General features: G+C 52.0%; 2 protein-coding genes and 1 long non-coding RNA gene across 4 annotated transcripts in view; 1 reads left to right on the plus strand and 2 right to left on the minus strand.

Annotated features, from left to right (window-relative positions):
• Pip4k2b (phosphatidylinositol-5-phosphate 4-kinase type 2 beta) overlaps positions 1 to 11,691 on the plus strand; it is a 31,243-nt gene extending 19,552 nt beyond the window's left edge. Inside the window, exons 4-10 of the mRNA XM_052197908.1 lie at positions 135 to 287; positions 1,958 to 2,104; positions 3,608 to 3,646; positions 4,069 to 4,182; positions 6,012 to 6,270; positions 6,825 to 6,928; positions 7,925 to 11,691. Of these exons, the coding sequence (XP_052053868.1) occupies positions 135 to 287; positions 1,958 to 2,104; positions 3,608 to 3,646; positions 4,069 to 4,182; positions 6,012 to 6,270; positions 6,825 to 6,928; positions 7,925 to 8,005 (897 nt within the window). The 3' untranslated portion in view covers positions 8,006 to 11,691. The remainder of the gene's footprint in view (positions 1 to 134; positions 288 to 1,957; positions 2,105 to 3,607; positions 3,647 to 4,068; positions 4,183 to 6,011; positions 6,271 to 6,824; positions 6,929 to 7,924) is intronic.
• Positions 11,692 to 13,289: 1,598 nt separating this feature from the next.
• Positions 13,290 to 24,241, minus strand: Psmb3 (proteasome 20S subunit beta 3). The gene is given in 7 exon segments (XM_052197917.1): positions 13,290 to 13,401; positions 14,678 to 14,772; positions 16,128 to 16,172; positions 16,174 to 16,306; positions 19,865 to 19,972; positions 23,625 to 23,809; positions 24,111 to 24,241. Coding segments are annotated over 7 exon segments (618 nt in total). The 5' UTR covers positions 24,114 to 24,241; the 3' UTR covers positions 13,290 to 13,352.
• On the minus strand, positions 14,174 to 14,671 carry LOC127695606 (uncharacterized). Of its 2 annotated transcripts, none has more exons than XR_007980006.1 (2): positions 14,501 to 14,671; positions 14,174 to 14,353 (listed from the first exon to the last, which is right to left on the minus strand). It is a non-coding gene; the product is annotated as an uncharacterized LOC127695606 (long non-coding RNA). The 2 variants fall into 2 exon arrangements; XR_007980005.1 differs by having other exon boundaries at positions 14,460 to 14,671.
• Positions 24,242 to 24,292: the final 51 nt, after the last annotated feature.

Genomic DNA, 24,292 nt, shown 5'->3' on the forward strand with positions numbered 1-24,292 from the left:
ATCTTCGGGATGGGGAGGGGTGCTTCTCTAGCATGTGCAATGCTGGGTGCACCTCTTAGCACTGTGGGAAAGAAAAGGGGAAAAAAATACTATGTTTCTTGTCAAAATCAATTGCTTTCGTTTGGACTCCTCAGAACTCAGTGACACGCAGTGCCCCCATCAACAGTGACAGCCAGGGCAGGTGTGGCACGCGCTTCCTCACCACCTATGATCGGCGGTTTGTCATCAAGACTGTGTCAAGTGAGGATGTGGCCGAGATGCACAACATCCTAAAGAAATACCACCAGGTATGGTGAGCCCCAGGCCCGGGCCCGGGCTGTGGAGGAAGGGTTGGGAAGGGGAGAGAGAGCTACAGTGGGGCTTGGCTGGGAGGCCAGGCCCACTCTGGCAGCGGCAGGTGCTTCCTAGAGCCTTAATCCCTTTTCTCATTGAGGTGGCAAAACACCTTGACAGAAACAGCTTAAAGAATACAAAATTAGGGACCTATGGCGAAGTCTCAGTGGGCAAGGGTATTTGCCGCTGACCTGTTAGTTACTTTTCTAGTGCTGTGCTAAATCACCACGACTGTGACACCTTTTAGAAGAACTTATTTGGGCTCACAGTTCTGGGGTGTTAGCATTCATGATGGTGGAGCAGAGGCGGCAGGCCTGGCCACTGGAACAGTAAGCCGAAAGAAAGCTTTCATCTCTAACTGAACCATAAGCAGGAAGCCTGGGGAGCAAACTGGGAATGGTGTGTAGCTTTGACACCTCAGAGCCCATCTGCAGTGACATACTTCCTCCAGAATGGCCCCGCCCCCGGAAGCTACAAGCTCAATGCTGCCAGCTGAGGACCAAGTGTCCAAACATCTGAGCCTACAAGGTCATTCTCACCCAGCCACCCCCAGCCCATCCCCCCCCACCCCACCCCCACCCCCATGACTGGAATTCAGTCCACAGGGTTGAAGGGGAGAACTGGTTCCAGCAAGTTGTCCTCTGACTTCCACAAGCATGTGGCACCATATAAAAGCAACCAAGCAAGTGTAATTTTTAAGAAAGAGAGCGAAAGGGTGTGTTCTGGCTCCTGGTTCTGAAGAGCTCAGTCCCTCGGCCTCATGCACTTGGGGAGAGTGTCACAGTGCAGCAAGGGAGGGCAGGCTAGGAGCAGGGAAAGGACATGTCGGAAGTGGCCGGGGCAGGACACAGCTCCCGAGGACAGGTCCCAGATCCCTATATCCTCTAGCTGCTCCGACCTCCCACCTTTCCCGCTTGCTAATAATGGCCTCATACCATGGTGACATCGGTAGATCAAGTCATCTCTTAGGTCTGCCCTCATGTCCTCGTGGCTGTGGAATATATCCTACATCCCCAGGCCTGCTGTGCTAATCTTTTAGGTATGTTTTTAAAAATTAAGTTTATGTGTATGGTGTTTCGCCTACATATACATCTATGTACCGTTACATGTATATGAACCATATGTGTGCCTGGTCCCCAGAGAGGCCAGAAGTGAGTGTCAGACCCCTGGAACTAGAGTTACAGACAGTCGTGAGCTGCCATGTGGGTGCTGGGCATCGAATCCAGGTTCTCTGGAAGAGAGCAAATGCTCTTATCAGCTGAGCCATCTCTAGTTCTTTCATAGATGCTTCCAGACCAGTTAATTTACCATGGAAGCTAACCATTGCACCTGCTAACCAGGCATAGAGACGTGGTAAAGAGAACTTCTGATCTCTGATGTTAGAGCAGAAGCCCTGGGCTTTAAATCCACAATATAGTCAGGGATGTGAATTTGGAGTCATTCATTTCTCCTGAAGTCTTCTAGAAAAACAGCCATTGCTCTTAACCACTGAGCTCTCTATCTCCCGAGCCTCTGCAGAGCTGTTTTAAACACCACGAGTCTAGAGCTAGGATCTCTGAGAGAGAGAGCCTGGGAGAGTCCTTCCTGCCCCTCAGGCCTCCTCACTTCCTCTTCTCCGTTCTAGTTCATAGTGGAGTGTCACGGCAATACCCTCCTGCCACAGTTCCTGGGCATGTACCGCCTGACGGTGGATGGTGTGGAAACTTACATGGTAGTCACCAGGAACGTATTCAGTCATCGGCTTACTGTGCACCGCAAATACGACCTGAAGGTAAAGGGCTCTGTGTTCGGTGGCCCCGCTGCTTTCCTTGTGGCCGGGAGAGGGTGCTCCCTCCTCCAGCAGTGTGTACTGGGGGTGGGGACGCACACCTGGTCAGATGGATAACTCTAGAGTTGACGTGCCTAATCACTACAGACCGGCTATTTGAAGTCAAGGTGACGGTAATCAAGAGGTTAGGTAAGCCCTGGGTAGGACGCGTGCGACAGTTGATGTGCTTCAGTTCCTGCGATGGGATGTGCCGTTGCAGACTTGCTGGCTTTTGTCCGGTGCCATGCAGTGACTGCACTGTTTACTTGGGGGACATAGCCTTTGCCGTCCTTGAGCCAGGCTTCCTGATTTCTGTCACCTCGCATCTTGTCCCCTCCCTCTGCTGTGACCACACAGTCTGTCCCCTGTACCTAGCCAGAATTTCATATACACTGTCTGCATGGTTTCCTTCCCAGCATCCCTGTGCCCCTCCACACGTCCTCTTTCCCCTAAGTAAACACCTCCTACCTCCCTTCTAGAAGTAGGCCTGGCCACCACCGCCTCCCTACAGTCCAGGCCCGCTTGGGCCTGTGCTCCACGCCTAGACCGTCTCCTTCCTGTACCATGTAGCCCCCGTGGTGGCGAATGACTTGGTCACTGCTGTAAGGAAAAGTTTTGTGAGTGTGGGAACGGAGCTATTCCGGACGACCTTGCTTACTGAGCATCTGCCATGCCTTTTAGTCAGTTCAAGAAATGGCCGAGCTAGAGTGGCCATGGCTGCCTTCTGGCCCCTCTAAGGTGCTAAGCAGCCTACATCCATGCACCCCTTAACTGTATCTAGTGTACATCCACTTGCTCAAAGGAGTTTGCCTCCGGGGCTAGGGTGATGGCTCAGCTGGCGAAGCACTCACTGCGAGGTCATGAAGGCCCAAGTGCAGTCCGCAGCACCGAAGAAGAAAGCCGAGCACTGGGTTGTTCACTTCTGATGCCAGGACTTGGGAAGCAAAGACAGGAAGGTCACTGGGGCTTGCTGGCCAGACACAGACACACACACACACACACACACACACACACACACACACACACAAAGAAAGGAAGCTGGGGCATGGGCAGAGATCCCAACAACACTCGAGGCAGAGGCAGGCAGATCCCTGTGAGTTGGAGGCTAACCTAGTTTACATAGTGAGTTCCAGGGCAGCCAAGGGCTACATAGGGAAACTGTGTGTCAAAAAGCCATTTAAAAAAAAAAAGGCAGGCTGGTCAGTGGTGGTGCACGCCTGTAATCCCAGCACTTGGGAGGCAGAGGCAGGAGGATTTCTGAGTTTGAGGCCAGCCTGGTCTACAGAGTGAGTTCCAGGACAGCCAGGGCTACACAGAGAAACCCTGTCTCAGGAAAAAAAAAAGGCAGAAGAAGACACCTGCTGTCAGCCTCTGGCCCCTGTGCACACATACACATATGTTACACACACGTTTATCTGCAAAAGGAGTTTGCCTCAGCGTGACTTCTCGTGGCTCTTGTCCCTCCAGGGCTCCACCGTCGCCAGAGAAGCCAGTGACAAGGAAAAGGTATGTGTAAGGGTCGCTTGCCCAGTGACACGTTCTGTGACCATCTGTCATGTCCCCTCTGTGACCCCCAGCCCAGCTCTGTCACTGTGAACTGTTATGTGGCATTGAGCACCTGCCTGCCCTTGGCGCGCTCAGCGCGGACTTGTGTCTTTGCTGGCTTCTTTGTGGTTCTGCGGGATGGAGAAGGTGTCTATGCTTAGTCCAGCCTGGGTTCCGCCCAGGCTCAGTGGGGGGGATCCTCCGTTCTGTCCTCAGAGTCCGACACAGGCTACGAGGCTGCCATCGCCTGTCGCACGCTTGTCTTTCTCATGCTGTGCACCTGTGTTAAAGACCCCTCCCCTGCCCACACACTGCTCGCCGCAGACAGCCATTCTTCCCGGCTGAGTTAACCCACCTAACCCGACCCTGCTTTGCTCTCCCAGGCTAAGGACTTGCCAACATTCAAAGATAATGACTTCCTCAACGAAGGGCAGAAGCTGCACGTGGGAGAAGAGAGCAAGAAGAACTTCCTGGAAAAGCTAAAGCGGGACGTTGAGGTACCCTCTGACCTCTGACCTCTGACCCGGAGCCTCCTTAGCCTTCTGAGAGTGGGACTCGCTGCTCCCGCAGTGTGGTGAAAGGGCGGTGGCGGCGTGAGCCTCGCCTGGAACCTGTACGATGGGCAACACTTTCTTAATTACTTTTCTGTGGCTGTGATAGAACACCATGACCAAGGCGACTGAGAAAAGAAAGTGTGTAATTGGGCTTCTGGTTCCAGAGCGTTAGACACCCGAGATGGCAGAGGAAAGGGCTGGAGGCAGGGACAGCCAGAGCCCGCATCTGGCTGCAGGCAGGAGGCAGAGCTTAGGATGGGAATGGCCCAGCCTTTTGACACCTCCAAGCCCCCCTCAGCCACACACCTCCTCCCATAAGGCCACACCTCCTCATCCTTCCCAGACAGTTCCACCAGCTGGGACCAAGCATGGAAATAGATGAGCCCGTGGGACCATCCATTCTTGTTCAAACCTCCACAGACATCATTTTACAGGTGGGGATTTGTAGCCCAGTGTGGACTGCTTTCTCCCGTGTCTTTACTGGGGAAGGACGTGCAGCATTAGTGACAGGAAGCCAGCAGTTGAGGTTCTCCAGCCAGCAGTCCCCTGCCTCAGACTCCCTGCTTCCCAGGGGAGGGGCCAGAGTTCTTCCCTGCTCCACATAGCTTCTTTTGGTCTTTAGCAGAGTGATGGGCCGGGGCTGCCTTTTTGGTTTTGTTTTGTTTTTGTTTTGTGTGTGTGTGGGGGGGGTGCTATCTCTATGTACCCAAGTTTGTGCAGGTACCTGTGGAAACCAGAAGAGGATGTTTGAACTCCTGGAGCTGGAGTTACAGGCAGTTATAAGCTGCTCAATGTGGGTCTGAGAACTGAACCCAGGTCCTCTTGAAAGAGCTCTAGCCATTGAGCCATCTCTCCAGCTCAGTATTGTGTGTGTGTATATATATATTTGGTTTTTTGGATTTGGTGTTTTTTTTTTTTGAGGCAGGGTTTCTCTGTATAGCCCTGGCTATCCTGGAACTCACTCTGTAGACCAGGCTGGCCTCAAACTCAGAAATCCACCTGCCTCTGCCTCCCAGAGTGCTGGGATTTCAGGCGTGCACCACCACGGCCTGGACAAATACATTTTTTAAAAATTAATTTTTTTGTTTTAAGACAGTCTGTGTGTGTGCGTGTGTGTGTGTGTGTGCGCGTGCGCGTGCGCGTGCGCGTGTGCGTGTGTGTGTGTTGGTTGAGACGGGGTTTCTTTAAGTAGCCCTGACTGACCTGGAACTCACTCTGTGACCAGGCTGGCCTCAAATTCATAGAGATCTGCCTGCCTCTGCCTCTTAAAGCTGGGATTAAACTTGTGCATGACCACACCCAGCTAAAAACAAAAACAAAACAAAACCAATTTAAGGCCAGCCTGCTCTATTGGACCCAGAAGCAGTTGGGAGTCACGGTTTGTGAGGAATGGCTGTGTGGTGTCAGCCTCTCCATCTTCCACAGTGCAGCGGGCCTTTGTGCTCAGTTCCTCCTCAGACTCAGATGGCTGGACGCCATTCTGGGCCGCTCCTGGCTCAGAGAGCCTGCCCTTTGATCTTTACCCTACAGCCCCGTCTGTCTGGCTCCTCTTCTTCCTGTAGCCACAGCCCGGTGCCTGTTCTCGGGGAGTCCTGTCACCCCCGCTGCCAGCCATGCCCTGCTGAGCACCTCAGACACCACTCTTGTGTCTCCCATTGTTCATTTAAAGCCCGTGTGGAGATGAGCTGACCGTGTTGCCTGCCTTCTCCCTTTCCGGATGCCTCGGAAGCATCCCCTAGAAACCTTTCGCCTGTCTGTTCTCACCCTCCTAGTTCCTGGCGCAGCTGAAGATCATGGACTACAGTCTGTTGGTGGGCATCCACGACGTGGACCGCGCCGAGCAGGAGGAGATGGAGGTGGAGGAGCGCGCGGAGGAGGAGGAATGCGAGAACGACGGCGTGGGCGGAGGCCTGCTCTGCTCCTACGGCACGCCTCCCGACAGCCCCGGCAACCTGCTGAGCTTCCCTCGGTTCTTTGGCCCAGGAGAGTTCGACCCCTCCGTAGATGTCTACGCCATGAAAAGCCATGATAGTAAGAGTTCGCTCGCTCGCTCTCTGCGCCGCTGTGCCCAGCCAGCCACGAGTGCTTTCGGCTCACTGCTGGGATCTGGGGTGACCTCCAAGCTTCGATTTATGGCCACCCCGAGGGGACTGGAACCGGGGATTCCTGGGGTTCCTTCTCTCCTATCCTGTGTCACTGCTCTGGCTGTCTTGGGTGATAAGGCACAGCTCATGGGAAGGACTTTTTTTGTTTTCTTTTTATTTGTTTGGTTTTTTGGATTTGTTTTTTTTCCGAGACAGGGTTTCTCTGTGTAGCCCTGGCTGTCCTGGAACTCACTCTGTAGACCAGGCTGGCCTCCAACTCAGAAATCCGCCTGCCTCTGCCTCCCGAGTGCTGGGATTACAAGCATGTGTCACCACCGCCCCCGCTAGGGCAGACCTTTTTGCTTTGCTTTTCTCGTCCTATGGAGTGAAGGATTCAGAGCTCTAAGGAGCCCTCTGCTCCCCTACTCCGACAGAGGAATGCCACGCCCAGGACCCAGGAGTCGTGGGCCCGCCCCCACCGCGCTTGTCCTCTCTGTGCAGGTGCCCCTAAGAAGGAGGTCTATTTCATGGCGGTCATAGACATCCTTACACCGTATGACGCCAAGAAGAAAGCCGCACATGCCGCCAAGACAGTGAAACATGGGGTGAGTGGGGGCCTTGTCCCCTCCCAGGGCCCAGCCCAGGGCAGTGCATCCCTACGCCTGCCCAGAGGGGGATCATGGCCACGTGCTCTGGGAATGTGCCCACGCCCTCCTTCCCTGTAGTAGGACAGCCAACCCCCCCCCCCCCCCCCCCCCCCCCCCCCCCCCCCCCCCGCTGCCTTCCCTTGTGCCGCCTGCCTCCCAGAGTTGTCTGGCCTTTGGGCCCGAGCTGCTGGCTGCTCGGGGCGGGGTGTGTGTGTGTGTGTGTGTGCTGCTGGGCCTGCTGCGCGCCAGGGCCTTAGTGCCACCTCCCCGGTGCCTTCCTACTTCTTTAGTGAGTGATTCAGTCAGAGGAGAGCCCCGAGCTCTGACGTGACATAAGCCACTTCCCTAGGTGGCCCAGCCACCAGTGCTTGGGAGACTGAGGCAGGAAGACTAGATAAACTCAGAGTCAGCACTGGTCACACCCAAAACGATCTTTAAAAAAAAGTGCTTCTTGTCTAAGACAGCGGTTTGCAACCCTTTGGGGGCTCAAAGGACTCTTTCACGGGGCTTGTATATCAGACATTTACATTGCGATTCAAAACGGTAGCAAAATCTCAGTTATGAAGTAGCAATGAATGTAATCTTATGGCTGGGGGTCACCACAGCTTGAGGGACTGTATTAGAGGGTTGCAGCATTAGGAAGGTTGAGAACCAGTGGTCTAAAATTGTTCTTTTTTAAAGCTTTATTTATTATTATATGTAAGTACACTGTAACTGCCTCCAGACACTCCAGAAGAGGGAGTCAGATCTCATTACAGATGGTTGTGAGCCACCATGTGGTTGCTGGGATTTGAACTCAGGACCTTCAGAAGAGCAGTCAGTGCTCTTAGTCAGTGCTTTTTTTTTTTTTAAGAAAAAGACTAAATAGGAAAGTTGCAGCGGCCTCCGTGCCTCTCAGCTGTCACCCCCACCCCCAGCCAGCTTGAGTGTCTGACCATGTCTTGTGTGTTCCAGGCAGGGGCTGAGATCTCCACTGTGAACCCGGAGCAGTACTCGAAACGCTTCAATGAGTTCATGTCCAACATCCTGACGTAACCCTCTCTACCTTCTGCCGCGTCCAGACTGCTGCTGGACTCAGGCAGGGGCTGGGGAGAGGGAAGGGGTGCATTTGGAGGGTGGGTTGCAGAGTGGGGGCTCAGGAGGGCTTCAGGAAAGAGACACAAGGCCACTCTAGAAAGGAAGACGGGGGCGTGCCTTTTGCCCACCCCACGCGCTCACAGGATACAGCCTGCTTCAGGAGCACCCTTGATACACACGCCCCTTTTGACCCTGGCTAAAACAGGGTTTCCTCTTCGGTATCTCTGTACCTTTTATGATGCCTGGGGGCTGGAGTTGACTTTGTGGGTTTCTTTGGGTTTGTTTCTTAAATTCATGGCTCCAGGACCGCTCTTATGACGCTGTGTGTCACCACCCTAGGCGCCCTCCCTAGTCCTGTCAGGCTTTTGGTTCCCTTCAGTTAAGGCCAACACAAGGGACGGGGACAGCAGTTGCTCTGACACCAGGAGAGGTCAGACACCTCAGTCTGCCACGTTTTGATCTCACCTAGATGGACTTTTTATTCCCTGGAGTATTGTGCATAATTCCCTCCATGTTTCCACCTCGGATCCAAGTGAAACGTCACATTGACTCCTCCATCGATCACGTCCTCACAGAAGGACGTTGCAGGTTGACCCTGACATCTTGGACCTCAGAGTGGGAACAGGTTTGTCTTCATGAGATGGTGAGTGACCAGAAAGCAGCTGGGCCCTCAGACAGCGGTTCTCAAAGAACCCAGATCACCACCGAAGCCACCTGCGCCTCTGATTGGAATTCTGATGTCTGTCACGCCGGTCACCCTCTGGCTCAAGCGGAACTCCAGAGCAGTGTTGCATTTACTGGGACCCCTGTGTTTCGATGGCTGTTTCCCTTTGGGAAAAATCCCAGAAACTAATATCTACCAACCGGGCCCGTGTGCATCCTCATATCCTAACTACTGACCTCTGGGTGCAGTCACCTATAACTGGCGTATGGTCAGAGCAGGGCTCACTGCAGAGATGCCACTCCAAGCCCCAGCCTACCGTGCAGGTGTCTGGCTCCTGTGCCTGTGACTTCTCACCTGGACAGCTTTAGCCAGCAAGGTGCTCCAACCTGAGGTTGCCTGAGTCACCTGAGGAGGTGTCCCAGGAAAGCCTATTTGGAGGCCTGATGTGGGGCTCTGCCCATCCCCCAGCCTCAGGGCTGACTGATTTTCCTTACTACTTTCACTCTTTCTGAACTTGGGATCTGCCTACGGTCCTTCTTGGAAAGAGTGATGGCAGCCTCCTTCAGGATTCTGGCCCAGGGCCTCGGAAGGAAGCTACACAAGTCACTCTGATGCCACCAGAGCAAACAGTTGCCAGGAAGAAAAATGGCCTGTTGGCCTGCCCTTGGAGGAGGTAGATGCCCTACCTCTTCCCAGCCCCCTCAGAAGGAATCAGGAATTTAGGATGAGATGGAAGTTTTGTAGATAACCCCAAAGATGTGAAGCTGGTTCGTGGAACTGTCATGGGTGAAGAGATGATTTCCAACGCCTGCCTCCCAAACCGGCTGAGCTCAGCATGGGGAGCTGGAGTCGCCGCTGTGGCTGTGGCTGTGACGACTCCTCCCTACCCAGTACTGAACTAAGACAGGAAGCAAGCTGTCAGACTTGGGCTTCTCTGGGACTGCCAGTTGGGTGAGGCAGGTGGGGGCCCACTCTTTCCCAAGAAGAGAACAGATAAGGTTCTGGGGAGCAGAACTACAGGGTCTTGGGGAAGGACTCGGAACCACATGGTTCGCGGAGAAATGATTTTAATGTAGGAGAGGGTTATGTAGGAATAATGTTGGGACTGGATTTCCCACCTCACAATCAAGAATGAAAACTCTGGATCTGCCCCCGGCTTGGAAGCTGCTGGCTGCTCCTGCTGTGTGTTTGCAAAGCCTAACAGTCCTTTCTAAGCAACCACCAGCGGTCTCTCTGGGCTAACGTGGGTTGTGTGGGGTTTCATTTCGTTTTGTTGTATATTGTTTACAATTTTGGGAGGTAGCTTTCTGTTTCAAGCTCTTTGTTTTCCTGACAGTATTGTTGAATGGGTCAAATTATTTGAGCTGTGGTTTGGTGGATTTTAGGTTTTTTTTAAAGGTCATTCTCTGCGCTGTCTTCAAACACCTGAGGTTTAACTCTGATTCCTTTGGCATTCATGTTTAAAAGCTATTTATCTTCATTTCATACAAGATTTCTTTCTCTTTGTGACAAAGATGTGCTATTTGGCTTCAATCTCCAAATGATCACCCCCTCCTCCCCCATTTATCTGCTCTCTCTTTTCCCCGAGTCCCACAGGTCACTCTCTGGGCAGCAGGTGTCAAGGGGAAGACAAGACCCTTGACTCCTCAGGGCCATGAAGAACAGCCAGCCTGTCTTACGGCATCCAGCGTCGTGTTGGGTCTTCCAGAAATAGACATTTAAGAATAGAGTCCCGGACAACTGGGTGGGGTCTGGATGTGGGGGGAGGGGATTCCGGTCCTGTTCCTCACCCCTCCCCTTACTGCGTAGCAGCCAGTTCCCATCCCTCCTGTGGAAACTGTGGAGCTGAGAAAGTTCGTCTCACATCCAGCTGACACCGAGCAATGCCTCAGGTTGTGTTCCCAGTCTAAGGCCATCCCTGTGGGGTGGGGGTGGGGGTGGGGGTGGGGGGAGCCTGCAGGGCAGCGTCAGGAGTGCAGTTCAGTTTCACTGCAGTGCTAAATCTTTCCTTATCTAGCTCAGGGGTTACTGGTCTGTGGCTGGCGCCATGAGTGGCCCCAGGCTGTTCTCCGTGGCACTATCGTTCCCCTCCAGGCAGCTCTTCCTCCCCTTTCCCTCCCTGAATCACTTTTCTTGATCCTGGGCTTTAGGCCTGACCAGGTCCCCTAGCAGTGCTCAGGGGAGGAGAAACTGGATTCCTGTCAAGACTTCCCCTCTTCATCACCCTGTGCCGGGCCTCCCTAGGGAGGTGGACCCAGGACTGTCTCAGTCCCGCACCCCCAACCCCACTGCCCCCAGTTGTCTTTAACAATTCAGGTTGAGAGGGAAAAAAACCATTATCTGTTTCTAGTGCTTGACCTACTCAAGTATTTCGGGCAGAAAGGACAGTGTACTGAGACAGCCCTCAGAGCACTGACCTTGTGGTTTCCCAAGTTTCGAGACCTCACCAGCAGTAATGGCCGGTGGGGTAGGGGGTTTCAAAGGGAAACACATTTAGACAGCTACCCAAAATCTGCCAGCTGTGGTCCCAGTCCTCTGAAATGTGAGACCTAGGAAGAGTGTCACCAAGGGGAAATAAGACTCAATTGTCCTTCAGGTTGAGTCACCAGGAAGGAGGCTGAGGAGACACCAGAAGAGCCCGTCCCTTGCCCACAGCCGTTTTTCCAGGTGGGAGCCTGTATATTTAGGGGGAGCCACTTGCTTAGCACATGTCAGCGGCAGGTCAGAACATGGCACACACAAAATGTGAATGAAACCTCGAGTCATCGTTGGGACCGCAGGATTAAGTACTACCCACCACATGTGACTTGTCCATTTCCGGCTGCAAGCTCCATTTTTTTAAATAGGAATTTTCACCCTTGTGCTTGTCTAATGTCTGCTCTGAACAGTTCGAGCCTCTGTTACTGTTTTAAAATGCATGCATGTTAAAAAAAGAAATCTCCTAACGGAGGACAAAATAAAACTCAAAAAGCTTTGTGTACATCTGGTATGTGAGTCCTTGGCGATGCTGCTGCCCACCGTCCTTCAGAATTAGAACGTTTCTGTCCCAGTTTTAGAGGCAAAAATCAGTGGATGGCTTGACAGCAGCCTGTTCTGAAAGGTGGCTGATGAGCAAGTCTGAGCTCAGCCTGGGCAGCCTGCCCACTGATGACGTTACCCACGCCCCACGCCCCACGCGCCTCCCCCCCAGCCGTGGACAGACAGTGGCCAGGAGCCATGGATCCCAGCTGCCTGTGCGGCTTTGATACAGCGTCCCTGTGTCTATATCCATCCATCTATATACCTGTGCCTTAATGTCTAGTACTTGGGTGGGTGTGTCTCAGTGGTACACCTAGCGTGTGCAGGGTCTCTCTTTCTCTCTCCCCCCTCCCTCTCTCTCTCTCACATATACACACACACACAGAAAAGGTAGGGGTATTGGGTCGTTAAGAGCACTGGGTGCTCCTGCAGAGCTCCTGAGTTCGATTCTCAGCAATCACACGGTGGCTCACAACCATCTGTAATGGGATCTGATGCCCTCTTCTGGCACACAGGCAAATATGCAGATAAGAGTATGCATACACATAAATCTTAAAAAAAAAAAAAAGCTGTCAGTGTGGATCTGGGTCAGTGGCAGCTGAGATTCAGAAACAAAGTTTTCTTTTAAGAAAAGAAAACTTAGCTTATCTCAGACCTTCTGATTCATAAAGTTAAAAAAAAAATTCAAATCCCACCAAGATTGTGTGGATCTATAATCTCAGCCTGCAAAGGAGAGGTAGGAAGGCCCCGGACCCTGGACGGTCTGGGCTATGGTTGGGCTGTGGTTGGTGGTAGAATACTCTGCCTAACAACTGAAAGCCTTGGGCTTCACTCCATTCCCCCAGCACCACAAAAAATGTATTTTCAATAGGAATGAGTTTGAATGGACCCTCAGATCACTCAGAGGCTGTCTGGGAACCACACAAACATCCATGTACGGGAACACTGAGTACTGCAGGTTACAAGTGTGCCAGACGGTGCTCTAGGTGGTCAGTGAAATCGGCTTGTAGACCAGGCCCACCCCTCCCCGCCAAGGTGATGAGCTGAAGACAGAGATAACCACACTGACCTAGAGTGCTCACCTTGGTCCTTGGCCAAATCCACAGAAGGCTGGAAGTGCGGTGGGAGACTGCCAGGGAAGCTGGATGAGAGGGACCCAGGCTTGGGGGCAAATGGAACATGGCTTCTATCCTTGTACCACCACTTAGCAAGCGGATTTAGACACGTGCACGGGTGCTTTTCATCTCTAAGGCCACGGTGAACTGCTTTGCTCACAATGCCTGAGTTCTGCATTACATAAGACTCGCTCTGCACAGCCCAGCCCAGCACAGGCAGCCACTGATGACTAGTGGGGGGGGGGGGGCAGGTGTGCCAATGAAGCAAGGGCCAGTCCGAAAGGAAACACAGGGTTGGGGTGTGGCTCAGGAGCAGAATATGTGCTTGGTATGTCCCTGCACCAACACAAGGGGAGCAAGGACAACTGAGACCAAGTCCTCTGCTGGGCTGGGCTCTCCCTGAGGGGCAAGGCTGCAGAAACAAAGGCAGGCAGGCAGGCAGGAGTGAAAGAAAGGTGATTTTATTAAAAAGAAAAACAACAAAAGGGAGACGGGACTAGAGCACAGGTTAGTCCATCCGGGCCTTCAGCGTCCTGGTGGTGATCTTGTCTTTCTCACTGTCAGGAGAGACAAGTCATACTCGGTCATGTCTACTGTCCCTCCTGCCTGCCTCCCGAGCCTCAGCTGTAACGGAAAAGGCTGCCTGGCGCCCCGAGTCTGCGGCCTACGGACTGTTCTGAGGGCAGGAAGCCCTGCTGCAGGCAGTTGGGCAGGACTGAGACCCCATCCAAGGAGCGGAGCCCCCCAGGCCTACAGAGCAGGTGCTTCCACAAGGCCCTGCCTGGTCTCACTGAAGAGGACGGGAGAACCTCAGATGGCTCGATTCTGCGTTTGCTGGTCAGTAAGCAGGACGCAGGAGGAAAGGAGGCGCTACTGCTCCATTCTATTAGGGTCCTGGTGAGAGCCTCAAACAGGGAGAGTGCAGTCTGTACCTCAGGTCTGGCAGAGACCGGAACGTGAGACACAGTCGTGGGCTACAGACTAGAGGGCGCGGGGAAGATGGGGGGGGGGGGGGGCACAAACCACTCTGTCTGCAAGAACTTGCTGCCCAAATATCATCCCTGAAACTTTGGGAACACTGTTAGGGAAGGAAAGAAATGCCCACTGTGAGGAGACTCAGTCATAGAGTGTCACCTGAGACCTAGAGAGTCTAGGCGGCACCCAGCTGTCTACCTTAGTAAAGCACTGACTCCGCTGTTCTCGGCCTATTGCCCTATCTCTCCTGCTTTCTGTCCTTCTCTTCCTCAAACTAATCTTGAATTCAAAACCCTCTTGCCTCAGTGTCCCTAGTGCTGAGAATACAATGTCCCGCCACCTGACTCCTGTCACCCCCAGTGCTGAGAATACAATGTCCTGCCACCCGACTCCTGTCACCCCCAGTGCTGAGAATACAATGTCCTGCCACCTGACTCGTGTCACCCCCAGTGCTGAGAATACAATGTCCCGCCACCTGACTCCTGTCACCCCCAGTGCTGAGAATACAATGTCCTGCCACCTGACTCCTGTCACCTCCAGTGCTGAGGATACACCAGTGCTGAGAATACAATGTCCTACCACCTGACTCCTGTCAACCCAGTGCTGAGGATACAATGTCCTTCCACTTGACTCCTGTCACCCCCAGTGCTGAGAATACAATGTCCCGCCGACTCCTGTTACCCCCAGTGCTGAGGATACACCAGTGCTGAGAATACAATGTCCCGCCACCTGACTCCTGTCACCAGGCTCTGCCTTTCTGTGGCACTTCTCTGATCTTACAGCTGAGGAGCGTCAGTGGTGTGATGTGGGGAAGGAAGAGACACTATCTGTGAAAGAGTTTTCCCAAGCTATACTCACATGATATGGACAATGACGCCCATGCCTGACACGGCATCCCGGTCCACAGCATTCAGCATAGCCTGAGAAATGGTTTCAAACAGGTGTTCTGGGTCCTGTCAACAGAGTAAAGCTTTCAGACCTGGGGACACATTCTGGCACCTCAACGCTCTTATTTCCTGGACTCTAGCTGCCCTGTTCTAGGCCCTGTTATGCCCGCAGTGAGAGACGGTTCCTTGGCCATAGGAACCTCTCCGCTCCTTCCTTGGGTTCGAAACAGGACAAAGAAAACACTCCAAACCTGAAAGTGTGACATTGGGTAAATGTCACCGGCCTCCATGCCCTCTAAAAAGTTAGGAGCCAAGGAGCCACCACTTGGCTCTGGCCTGCTTCTCAGCAGCTGAGGCCATCCCACCCTGTGCCAACCCCTCCCTCAAACCTGCGCCTTCACCTGGATTCACACTTTGACTTCCCACCTGACCCTGGCTGTCCCCGTCCCTAGTCAGGACTAGCTCACCACACTAGCTGCAGCCGGGCTCCCTCCGGTTCCTTCCGTGAAGGAAATCAAGGCGTGGTTTTCAAGGTTCCCTCCCTTTCTCCAGCCTCATTTCACCACATGCATTCTGTCCAGGCCCTCTCAACAGACTGGACGTTTCTGGCCCTTCTGTACCCCAGGACAGGCTGTTCTGCCTGCCCGAGGCCAGATTTTTCCTCTTCCTCCTCTGAGCAGGCATTTGAATGTCTTCCTGGTTAATGGCAGTAAACCTGTGAAGTGGCTTTGTACCTGGCTTCCCCTGAGCCTGAGGCGTGTCTCCCTGTGAAGCGTTGCTCTACTGTTCTCATGTACTGTCCTCGGTGCCCTGTCTAAGGAATGCTCCCATTCACAGCTGAGGTAAATGGAGGCAGAGCAAGGTTGACACACTTATGCAGGAATGGGTTTCTACTCAGCACTCGGGAGGCAGAGGCAGGCAGACCTGAGTTTAAGGCTCAGCCTGGTGGTCTACAGAGAGCGTTCCCGGGGAGTCAGGGTTATACAGAAAGGCCCTGTCTTGAAAAACATCAACATCAACCAAAAAGTCTGGCAGTGGTGGCGCACACCTTTAGTCCCAGCACTTGGGAAGCAGAGGCAGGCGGATTTCTGAGTTCAAGGACAGTCTGGTCTAGAGTGAGTTCCAGGACAGCCAGGGCTACTAAAAAAATAACAGTTTCTAATTCAGACCGCCAAGCTCCCGGCTCACTCTGGGGCTGCCTATCACGGGGGTGAGGTGGGGGTGGACCTGGAAACCCTGCTGTAGTAGACATGTGACCAGGGTAGGTAAAGAGGCTGTTCCTGCCTCCAGCCCCAGATGGAGCCTCAGATGGAGCAGCGGCGAGGCCTGCTCGCTCGCCACACCTCCCTCCCCACCTCCTGCTGCACACACTTGTCTCTGATGGTGTGGGTACAGAGGCCAGCCTTGCTGGTATAACTTACCATGTTGGGCTCCCAGAGAGACTCGCACATCCCATACATTTGTTCGGGAGCAGGTACCACTGACTACGAAGTCATCGGTCACCATGGGACAGCCAATGAGGTCCAGAGAGCAAATGAATGGCTTAAAGGTCTTCGGGTCCAGGCCAGCAATGACGGGCTCTGTGTAGTAGGGCCCAAACCTGTGCGGGGTGAGAGCCAGAGCTGAAGAGCACTGCCTTCCACACACAAGCCGTTCAGACAGGCGAGGCTGACAGGGAGGGCCATGGAGACGCCCTGTCCTGTGGACAGCTTTGTGCCACCCCTTCCCCCTCTCCTGGCATCTGGCAATGTCTACCGTGTGTTCCCCCTCCTCTGACCTCTCCTCCTCCTGGTCCTCCCTCCCTTCCGAGTTTCTTTGAGAATTCTGCCTTCTCAATCTCCTTACTGATCCAAATCCCACCAGGACTAGGACCTTGCTCAATCAGCGCATTCACACTTCTACCTCTTTAGAGAAAGGATTTGAGAGTGACTGGGCTAGGGTGTGGCCCAGCTGCAGACAGAGCACACGCCTAACATACATGGAGACCTGCATTTGAGCTCCACTATTGCAAAAACAATTGTAAAATATTAAAACTCAGGCTGGAGAGATGGCTCAGTGGTTAAGAGCACTGGCTGCTCTTTCAGAGGTCCCGAGTTCAATTCCCAGCAACCACATGGTGGCTCACAACCATGTGTAATGGGATCTGGCAACCCTCTTCTGCTGTGTGTGAAGACAGCGACAGTGTACTCATATATATATAAAATAAATAAATAAATAAATAATTCTTTTTAAAAAAGTTAAAACTTGGCTAGATATGGTGGTACACACTTGCAGTCCTGGTCTTCGAGAAGCAGTGGAATCATGCCGGACACCAACCTGGACTACAAACAAAACTCCAGAGACCTCGATGTACAAGTCCAAGCTGAGCGTGGGGAGGCAGGGGCATCTGAGTTTGAGGCTAGCCTGGCCTATATAGTGATTTCTAGTTCAGCCAGGGCAACACAGAGAGACCCTGTCTCAAAGCAGACCAAAAAAAGCTCAACACCCAATGGCCAGTTTCTCAGCAGGATCTGTCCACGTGTCTTCTTGGCTTGTAGTACTTTTTACAACGTGTGTGTGTGTGTGTGTGTGTGTGTGTGTGTGTAGCTCTGAAGACAACTTGCATAAATTGGCTTTCCATGTAGTTCCAGGGGGTTACATTCAACTCCCAGTATTACTCAGGGCATGGTCTTCAGTCCTAACACTATAAAAATTATTTACAACTGAATATGGACCTCAGTGGCACAGCATTCACCCAGAAGGTATGCTGCCCTAAGCTTAGTCCACATCACCACAAAATAAAGAGAAAAAGAGCTTGTGGGAGGGAGTCTGATGGAGGCTGAGGGAGTCTGATGGAGGCTGAGGGAGTCTGATGGAGGCTAAGGGAGTCTGATGGAGGCTGAGGGAGTCTGATGGAGGCTGAGGGAGGCTGATGGAGGCTAAGGGAGTCTGATGGAGGCTGAGGGAGTCTGATGGAGGCTAAGACACATTTGCCCGGTCTGTACCAGGCCTAGACTGCTCCCCCATGAGCCAGGAGGGGTCAGAATGAAAGGAGAGTCTAACAGGGAAGAAGCTGAGGGCTAGATGCTTCTCTGCCCCAGTCAGGCTCCGACAGAGTCAGGTGGTCATCCTCCTGCCTCTAACTACCCAGTGCTCAGATGACAGATGCACGCCCCCATTCCCAGGTCAAAGAGCATACTTTGATGCAAAGTTGTTTCTTTTATTAAAAATTTATTGTAAGTGGGGGTGGGGTGGGGACTGGGAAGATGGCACACACCTTTAAACCCAGCACTTGGGAGGCAGAGGCAGGCAGATCTCTTGTGAGTCTAAGGCCAGCCTGGTCTACAGAGTGAGTTCTGGGGCAGCCAAAGCTGTTACACAAAGAAACCCTGCCTCAAAAACCAAAAAAAGAGCAGTCGGGTGGTGGTGGCGCACGCCTGTAATCCCAGCACTCTGGAAGGCAGAAGCGAATGTATTTCTGAGTTCGAGGCCAGCCTGGTCTACAGAGTGAGCTCCAGGACAGCCAGGGCTATGCAGAGCAAACCCAGTCTCAAAAAATCCAAAAAACAAAAAACAACAACAAAAAAAAAGAAAAAAAAGAAAAAAAATTTAAAAAAAATTTTTAATTGTGCACATGTGTGCGGGTGCTGAAGCCAGAAGCACCGTGATCCTGAGTCTTTCCAACCTCACACGCATGAATTTCTAATGGAAATATTTATAATATCCTCTTTAGATATATGATGACCTTCAACTTCTTGGTTTGTTTTTATTTTATTTTTATTTTATGCGTATGGGTGTGTCACAGTGTCCCCAGAGGCCAGAAGAGGGCATCAGACCTCCTAGAACTGGAGTCACAGACTGTCATGCACTGCCTGTTAGGAATCAATCCCGGTCCGCTATAAGAATGACAGCTCTTAAGTGCTGAGCCTTTTGTCTAACCCCAAGAATGCTTTGTCTTTTTTAAATTTATTTGTTCACTCATGTGTTTCATGTAAACGAGCGCTCTGTCTTCAATCACAACAGAAGAGGCAATCAGACCCCATCACAGATGCTTGTGAGCCACCATGGAAACCAAACTCTGCAAGAGCAGCACCTTAACGCTAGGCCCCATTTCTGTTGATATTAACAACCTTTCTATAAAACCCAAACTGGCCAGGCAGAAGTGGCGCACGCCTGTAATCCCAGCACTCTGGGAGGCAGAGGCAGGAGGATTTCTGAGTTCGAGGCCAGCCTGGTCTACAGAGTGAGTTCCAGGACAGCCACGGCTATACAGAGAAACCCTGTCTCGAAAAAAAAAAACCAAATCCAAACAAAACAAAACAAAACAAAAAAACCCCAAACTGGTCTGGCAGTAGTGGCGCACGCCTTTAATCCCAGCACTTGGGAGGCAGACAACAACAACAAAAAAACCCCCACCTAAGTTGACTTCAAAAAAAAAAAAAGGTTAAGAGCACCAAAATGAGATAAAAGATAAGAAAGCAACAGCAATACATTTCACCTCCCATCCAGCAGGCCTGCCTCCCTTAGCTCACCCCGGGTGCGAATCTTTACTGATAAAATCAACTTCGCTGGGGCTGGAGTTTCCAGTGCCCACAGGGTTTCCAGTGCCCACAGGGGTGGCTTAGGTGGCCCAGGACTCCGGTTTTCAGAGACCCTCTTTCTGTGGGCGCTGTGAATACTGAGTGCACATCCATGCACATCGAACAAAATAAATGAAGCCAAAATGAACGCATGGACCCCTGGATTCTAGCATGGAGAGAAATGCTCTGACGGTGCTGCCAGACTCCAGAACTCTTTGGTGGGGATCCAAACGCGTTCACGGCTCTCTGGGTTCCCTGAAGTCAGTCCTCTGGCTCTGATCTGGTTGTGAGACAGGCCCAGAGAACTCAGAGCATTAAACAGGGAAGGTTCGCTGCAAAGAAGGGCCGGAGGGCAGACCCAGTATTCATGAGGCAGAGGTAAGAAGAACATCACCATGACCTCAGGGCCAGCCTGGTGTGTGTGTGCGAGGAGTTGCAGGCCAGCCAGGACAGGAAGGAATGGGGGAGGGACAGAAGGGCAGTAAGGTGAGAAATAAAGGAGCGCGGGGAGTCATGGAGCGACTCCCCCTCAGCCTCCTCCACACCACTGGGTCAAGCAAGCCTCTGAGCCCCGGGTGCTGGGCTTGGTTTCCACTCACCGTTTCTCATACAGGAGGTTGGCCACCATGCTCATGAGGGTGTAGGGTTTAATCTGCCGACCCTCCTTCAGCTCATACAGGTTCAGTCGGAACTTGAGACGCTGGGCACTGAGGTGGGAGAAGCAGAGAGAGAGTCATTGCTCCAAGTCCTCTAGTCTTCAACCTGAGGTAGTCAGGAGTAACACAAGGAGATATGATTTCTGGTCTGCCAAGGAGCGCTTTCACAGGTGCTTGCTGATGACAAGGTGCCTACAAAGGATGACCTTGTGCCTCCTAGGTCACCTCAGAGTTCCGGGATAGACCGTGCATAGAACCAACCAATGCCACACCTACAGAGCAAAACAGGGCTTCCCAAGACACAGGAACAAAGAGTCTTGGGGGTGAATTTCATTTCATCTCTTTGTATTTTTTTTTTTTTTTTGGATTTGGTTTTTTCGAGACAGGGTTTCTCTGTGTAGCCCTGGCTGTCCTGGAACTCACTCTGTAGACCAGGCTGGCCTTGAACTCAGAGATCCGCCTGCCTCTGCCTCCCAGAGTGCTGGGATTACAGGCGTGCGCCACCACCACCCAGCCATTTCATCATTTATCGGTAAGGAAACAGAGGTCTAATCAATCAGGAGCTGCTGTGCACAGTAAGCAGGCAAACCTAGTGAGAAGACTATGCAGATGGCCACAGTAAGGGCCAGACTCTCTGGGCGAGCCTGGGGTGTGCTGTGTTCTAGAGACTGTGTGATGCCTGGTAAGCTTCTCTTCCTATGCCATCGCCAGCTGCTGAGGTCTCATGATCCTGGAAATCCTAACCCAACCCTTCCCCTCCCCTTCTTCCTCCTCCTTCTCTTCTTTTGGTTGTTGCTGAGTATATGTACACATGCTCACAACACATTGTGTAGCTCAGAGGGAAACTTGTAGGGAGTCAGTACTCTCGACATCTTTTCTTTCTTCCTTCCTTCCTTTCTTTCTAGACAGGGTTTCTCTGTGTAGCCCTGGCTGTCCTGGAACTCACTCTGTAGACCAGGCTGGCCTCGAAATCCACCTGCTTTTGCCTCTCAAGTGCTGGGATTAAAGGCGTGCGCCACCACTGCCTGGCTTACTCTAGCCATCTTGATTCCAGGGATTGAACCTAGGTCACTGGGCTTGGCCACAAGCACTCTTACCCACTAAACCATTTTGCCTTCCCTTTCCTCTCCCATTTCTGACTTCTCTCCAATCCCCTACTAAAAATAAAGTTTCAATTTTCTAGGAGCAGCTTACAACCCACCCCACCCCCATACTCTCCCTCTGGACTCTGCTTCCATAGATTCAACACACCACCAAGGCCTCTCCAGACCTAAGGTATAACTTCAAAACCCTATAGCCCTTTGAGGGGTGTGTCTGAGCTCCTCAAAATTGGCATTAAAAAGATTATCATCTGTCACAGTCCTAACTGCTGGATTTCCATCACAACATGTTCACAGTAAGAACTATTTTGGAAATGTCACAGCCGGGCACTAGACTAGATGTTAGTGTGTTCCCTCAATAACTATAAAGACCAGTCCCAGGATACCCCACAGATCCAAAGCCCAGCAGGGCCAGGTTATTATATGAAATGCCATTATTTCTAAATCGCTTTTTTTTAAAGATTTATTTTATGTGTATACATGCTTTAACTGCATATATATCTGCATGCCAGAAGAGTGCATCCCATTACAGATGGTTCTGAGTCACCATGTGGTTGCTGGGAACTGAACTCAGCAGCCAGTGCTCTTAACTGGTGAGCCATCTCTCCAGCCCCATCTAAGCTACTTTTTTTTTCGGGGGGGAGGGGGGGAGGGGTTCAAGACAGGGTTTCTCTGTATAGCCCTGGCTGTCCTGGAGCTCACTTTGTAGACCAGGTTGGCCTGGAATTCAGAAATCCACCTGCCTCTGCCTCCCAAGTGCTGGGATTAAAGGCGTGCGCCACCACTGCCCGGCTCTAAGTCACTTTTTAATGATAACCGTCCCCTGGGTTTTCAAACACCCCTCAGTGGCTGTGTGCTAAAACCAACATAAACACCACGTGAATGTCTCTCCGACCCCAGTGTGTAGGGAATATTGACAAGGAAATTCTGAGCTTGTTCAGTATAGATTAATCTTTTCTTCCAAATTCATAGTCTTCCCTCTCAGCTCTGTAGCCCAGGCTAACCTAGGCTAGGGAACCCAGCTGACCTTAAAGTCAGGTATCAGTCTCCTGCCTCAGGCTCCCTAAGGCTGGGGATTATAAGCATGAGCCATCGTGACTATCTCTTTCTTTCCCCCAATGCTAGATATTGAACCCAGGGCCTTGTACATGCAAGACACACCCACTGCACCAGAGCCCCATTCCGGCCACGGTCTTCATTCAAGCTGGTTCAATCTGATGCAGAACCTTCAGGGTGGGCTATATTACACTTCAAAAATAAAAAGGCGCTGGAGAGAAGGCTCAATGGTTCCGTAGAGCCCAGGTCCAATTCCCAGCACCCACAAAGCAACTCACAACTACAGTGCTGGGCAATCCAACACCCCCTTCTGGCCTCCTGGGTACAACATGCAGCTGGTGTACAGACAGACATGTGGGCAAACACCCATACATATAAACCTAATAATAATAATAATAATAATAATAATAATAATAATAATAAAGGAATGGGGCTTGGGCTTGAGGATGTAGTTCAACAATATTATCATATGGTTAAGCATTCAAAATCCTGCTTTCAATTTCTATTACTGGGGTTGGGGGTCAGGGGAAGACTTGACTCTTGTCCTCAATGCTCAGTAAATCAATGACTGAATCTTTCTTCGGCAACTCACAGCCACAGAGTCCCATCCTTGAACAGTAAGATAGGTGACAATGACACCTATGCCAAGCCCGAGCAGTTCAAGGCCTGGAACCCATATGATGGAAAGGCAGAACCAAGTCCTCACACACATGCTGTGGAACCTGGGCATACAAACACAGTGAACGTAATAACAAATGCAGAGGCTGCAGAGATGGCTCAGCGGTTAAAAGCAGTGACTGCTCTTCCAGAGGTCCTGAGTCCAATTCCCAGCATCCACATGGTGGTTCCCAACCACCTGCAACTCAAGCTCAGGCAGGAGGAGGAGGGTTGTCCAGTAATCTCTAGCCTCTTGCAGGCACTGCACACATGTGGTGCACGGACACACATACACACAAAATGAAAATAAGTATAATAATCAATACATTTTGTTTTTAAGGTCCCACGCTTACTTTCCTACCACCAACCACAGCCATCAGAACTGGCACACTAGGGCCATCACAAACAACAACACATGTCCTCTCTCAGACCCTCCCTCACTCAAACCACATAACCAGTGTCAACTAAAACCCACCAGCTCACCGTGGTTAATTATCACCCTGTATGTCTGCTTGGCCAGCCGCCTACTGCTTTAGGGAGTGCAAGGTCTTTCGCTTTAGAAAGACCTACATTGGGATCCTGGCTGACAGTCACAAGACTGTGCATCTTGAACAAAAGACTCTCATTTTTTTTAGCTGCAGAATGAGACAGCTAGCCAGTAATATTAAGACGGTGATTAAGGGGCAACCTAACAAAGATGCTTCTTTCCATAGAGCCTCGCACACAGAGCAATGCCAGAAAACATTGGTTACGACCCATCTCTATATCGCTGTGGTGTTCAGTTGAGTCTCACACGCAATTGTGGCTTTTGGCAGATGTTTGACATCAAGCTGCCCAAGGAAGAAACCTGGGCGAAGGTGGGGCTGGTGATAGGTAGGTAGGACACTTACACTGTCTGGACGTCAGTGGCCAGGCCGGCCAGGCCTATGTAGAGCCTGTCACCCATGGGAAAGATCTTCTGGAAGTCCGTGGTCACCATCTGGGCCTGGATCCCGAAACGCCTGTCTGCAGCGATGGCCACACAGTTCTTTCCCTTCATGGCCATGACGGCCCCTCCATTATAGGACATAATAGACTGGGGGCAAACAAATCATGGGGCTCAGTTCGTAGAGCTAAGTGCGGCCATAACCTTCAGCTCAGTCCTGGACCCCAAAACTCATATACCCGTGCCCTCCATTGCGGAGGCGTCAGGACGCCAGGAGCCCCAGCCCTGAGACGGGCCTGGTGGGACATCCAGGAACCACACTCATCCATCCGCACGGTCCTCCCAAGTGCATTCTACTGACCACCAGGCTCTCTCCGTCCCGAACCCAAGCCTTACTCGTCCATGCTTTCAGTTCCCATCCCAGACTCCTTTCCTTCTTCCCCAACCTCACCATGATTGCGCTGTAGTGAAAGCCCGATCTCCACTGCGATGCCTGCAAACCGGCTCTGGCTTTCTCAGGGCCAACGCTCTTGCTGAGTCCTCCCCATTGGCTGGAGGGCCCACAAGGATTGACTAGTTCAGCTTTCTATTGGACACTCATCCCGTCAGTCACAAACATGCATAGTTTGGTTG

Source organism: Apodemus sylvaticus, chromosome 10, assembly GCF_947179515.1.
Source record: "Apodemus sylvaticus chromosome 10, mApoSyl1.1, whole genome shotgun sequence".
In the NCBI taxonomy this organism is placed as follows: Eukaryota; Metazoa; Chordata; class Mammalia; order Rodentia; family Muridae; genus Apodemus; species Apodemus sylvaticus.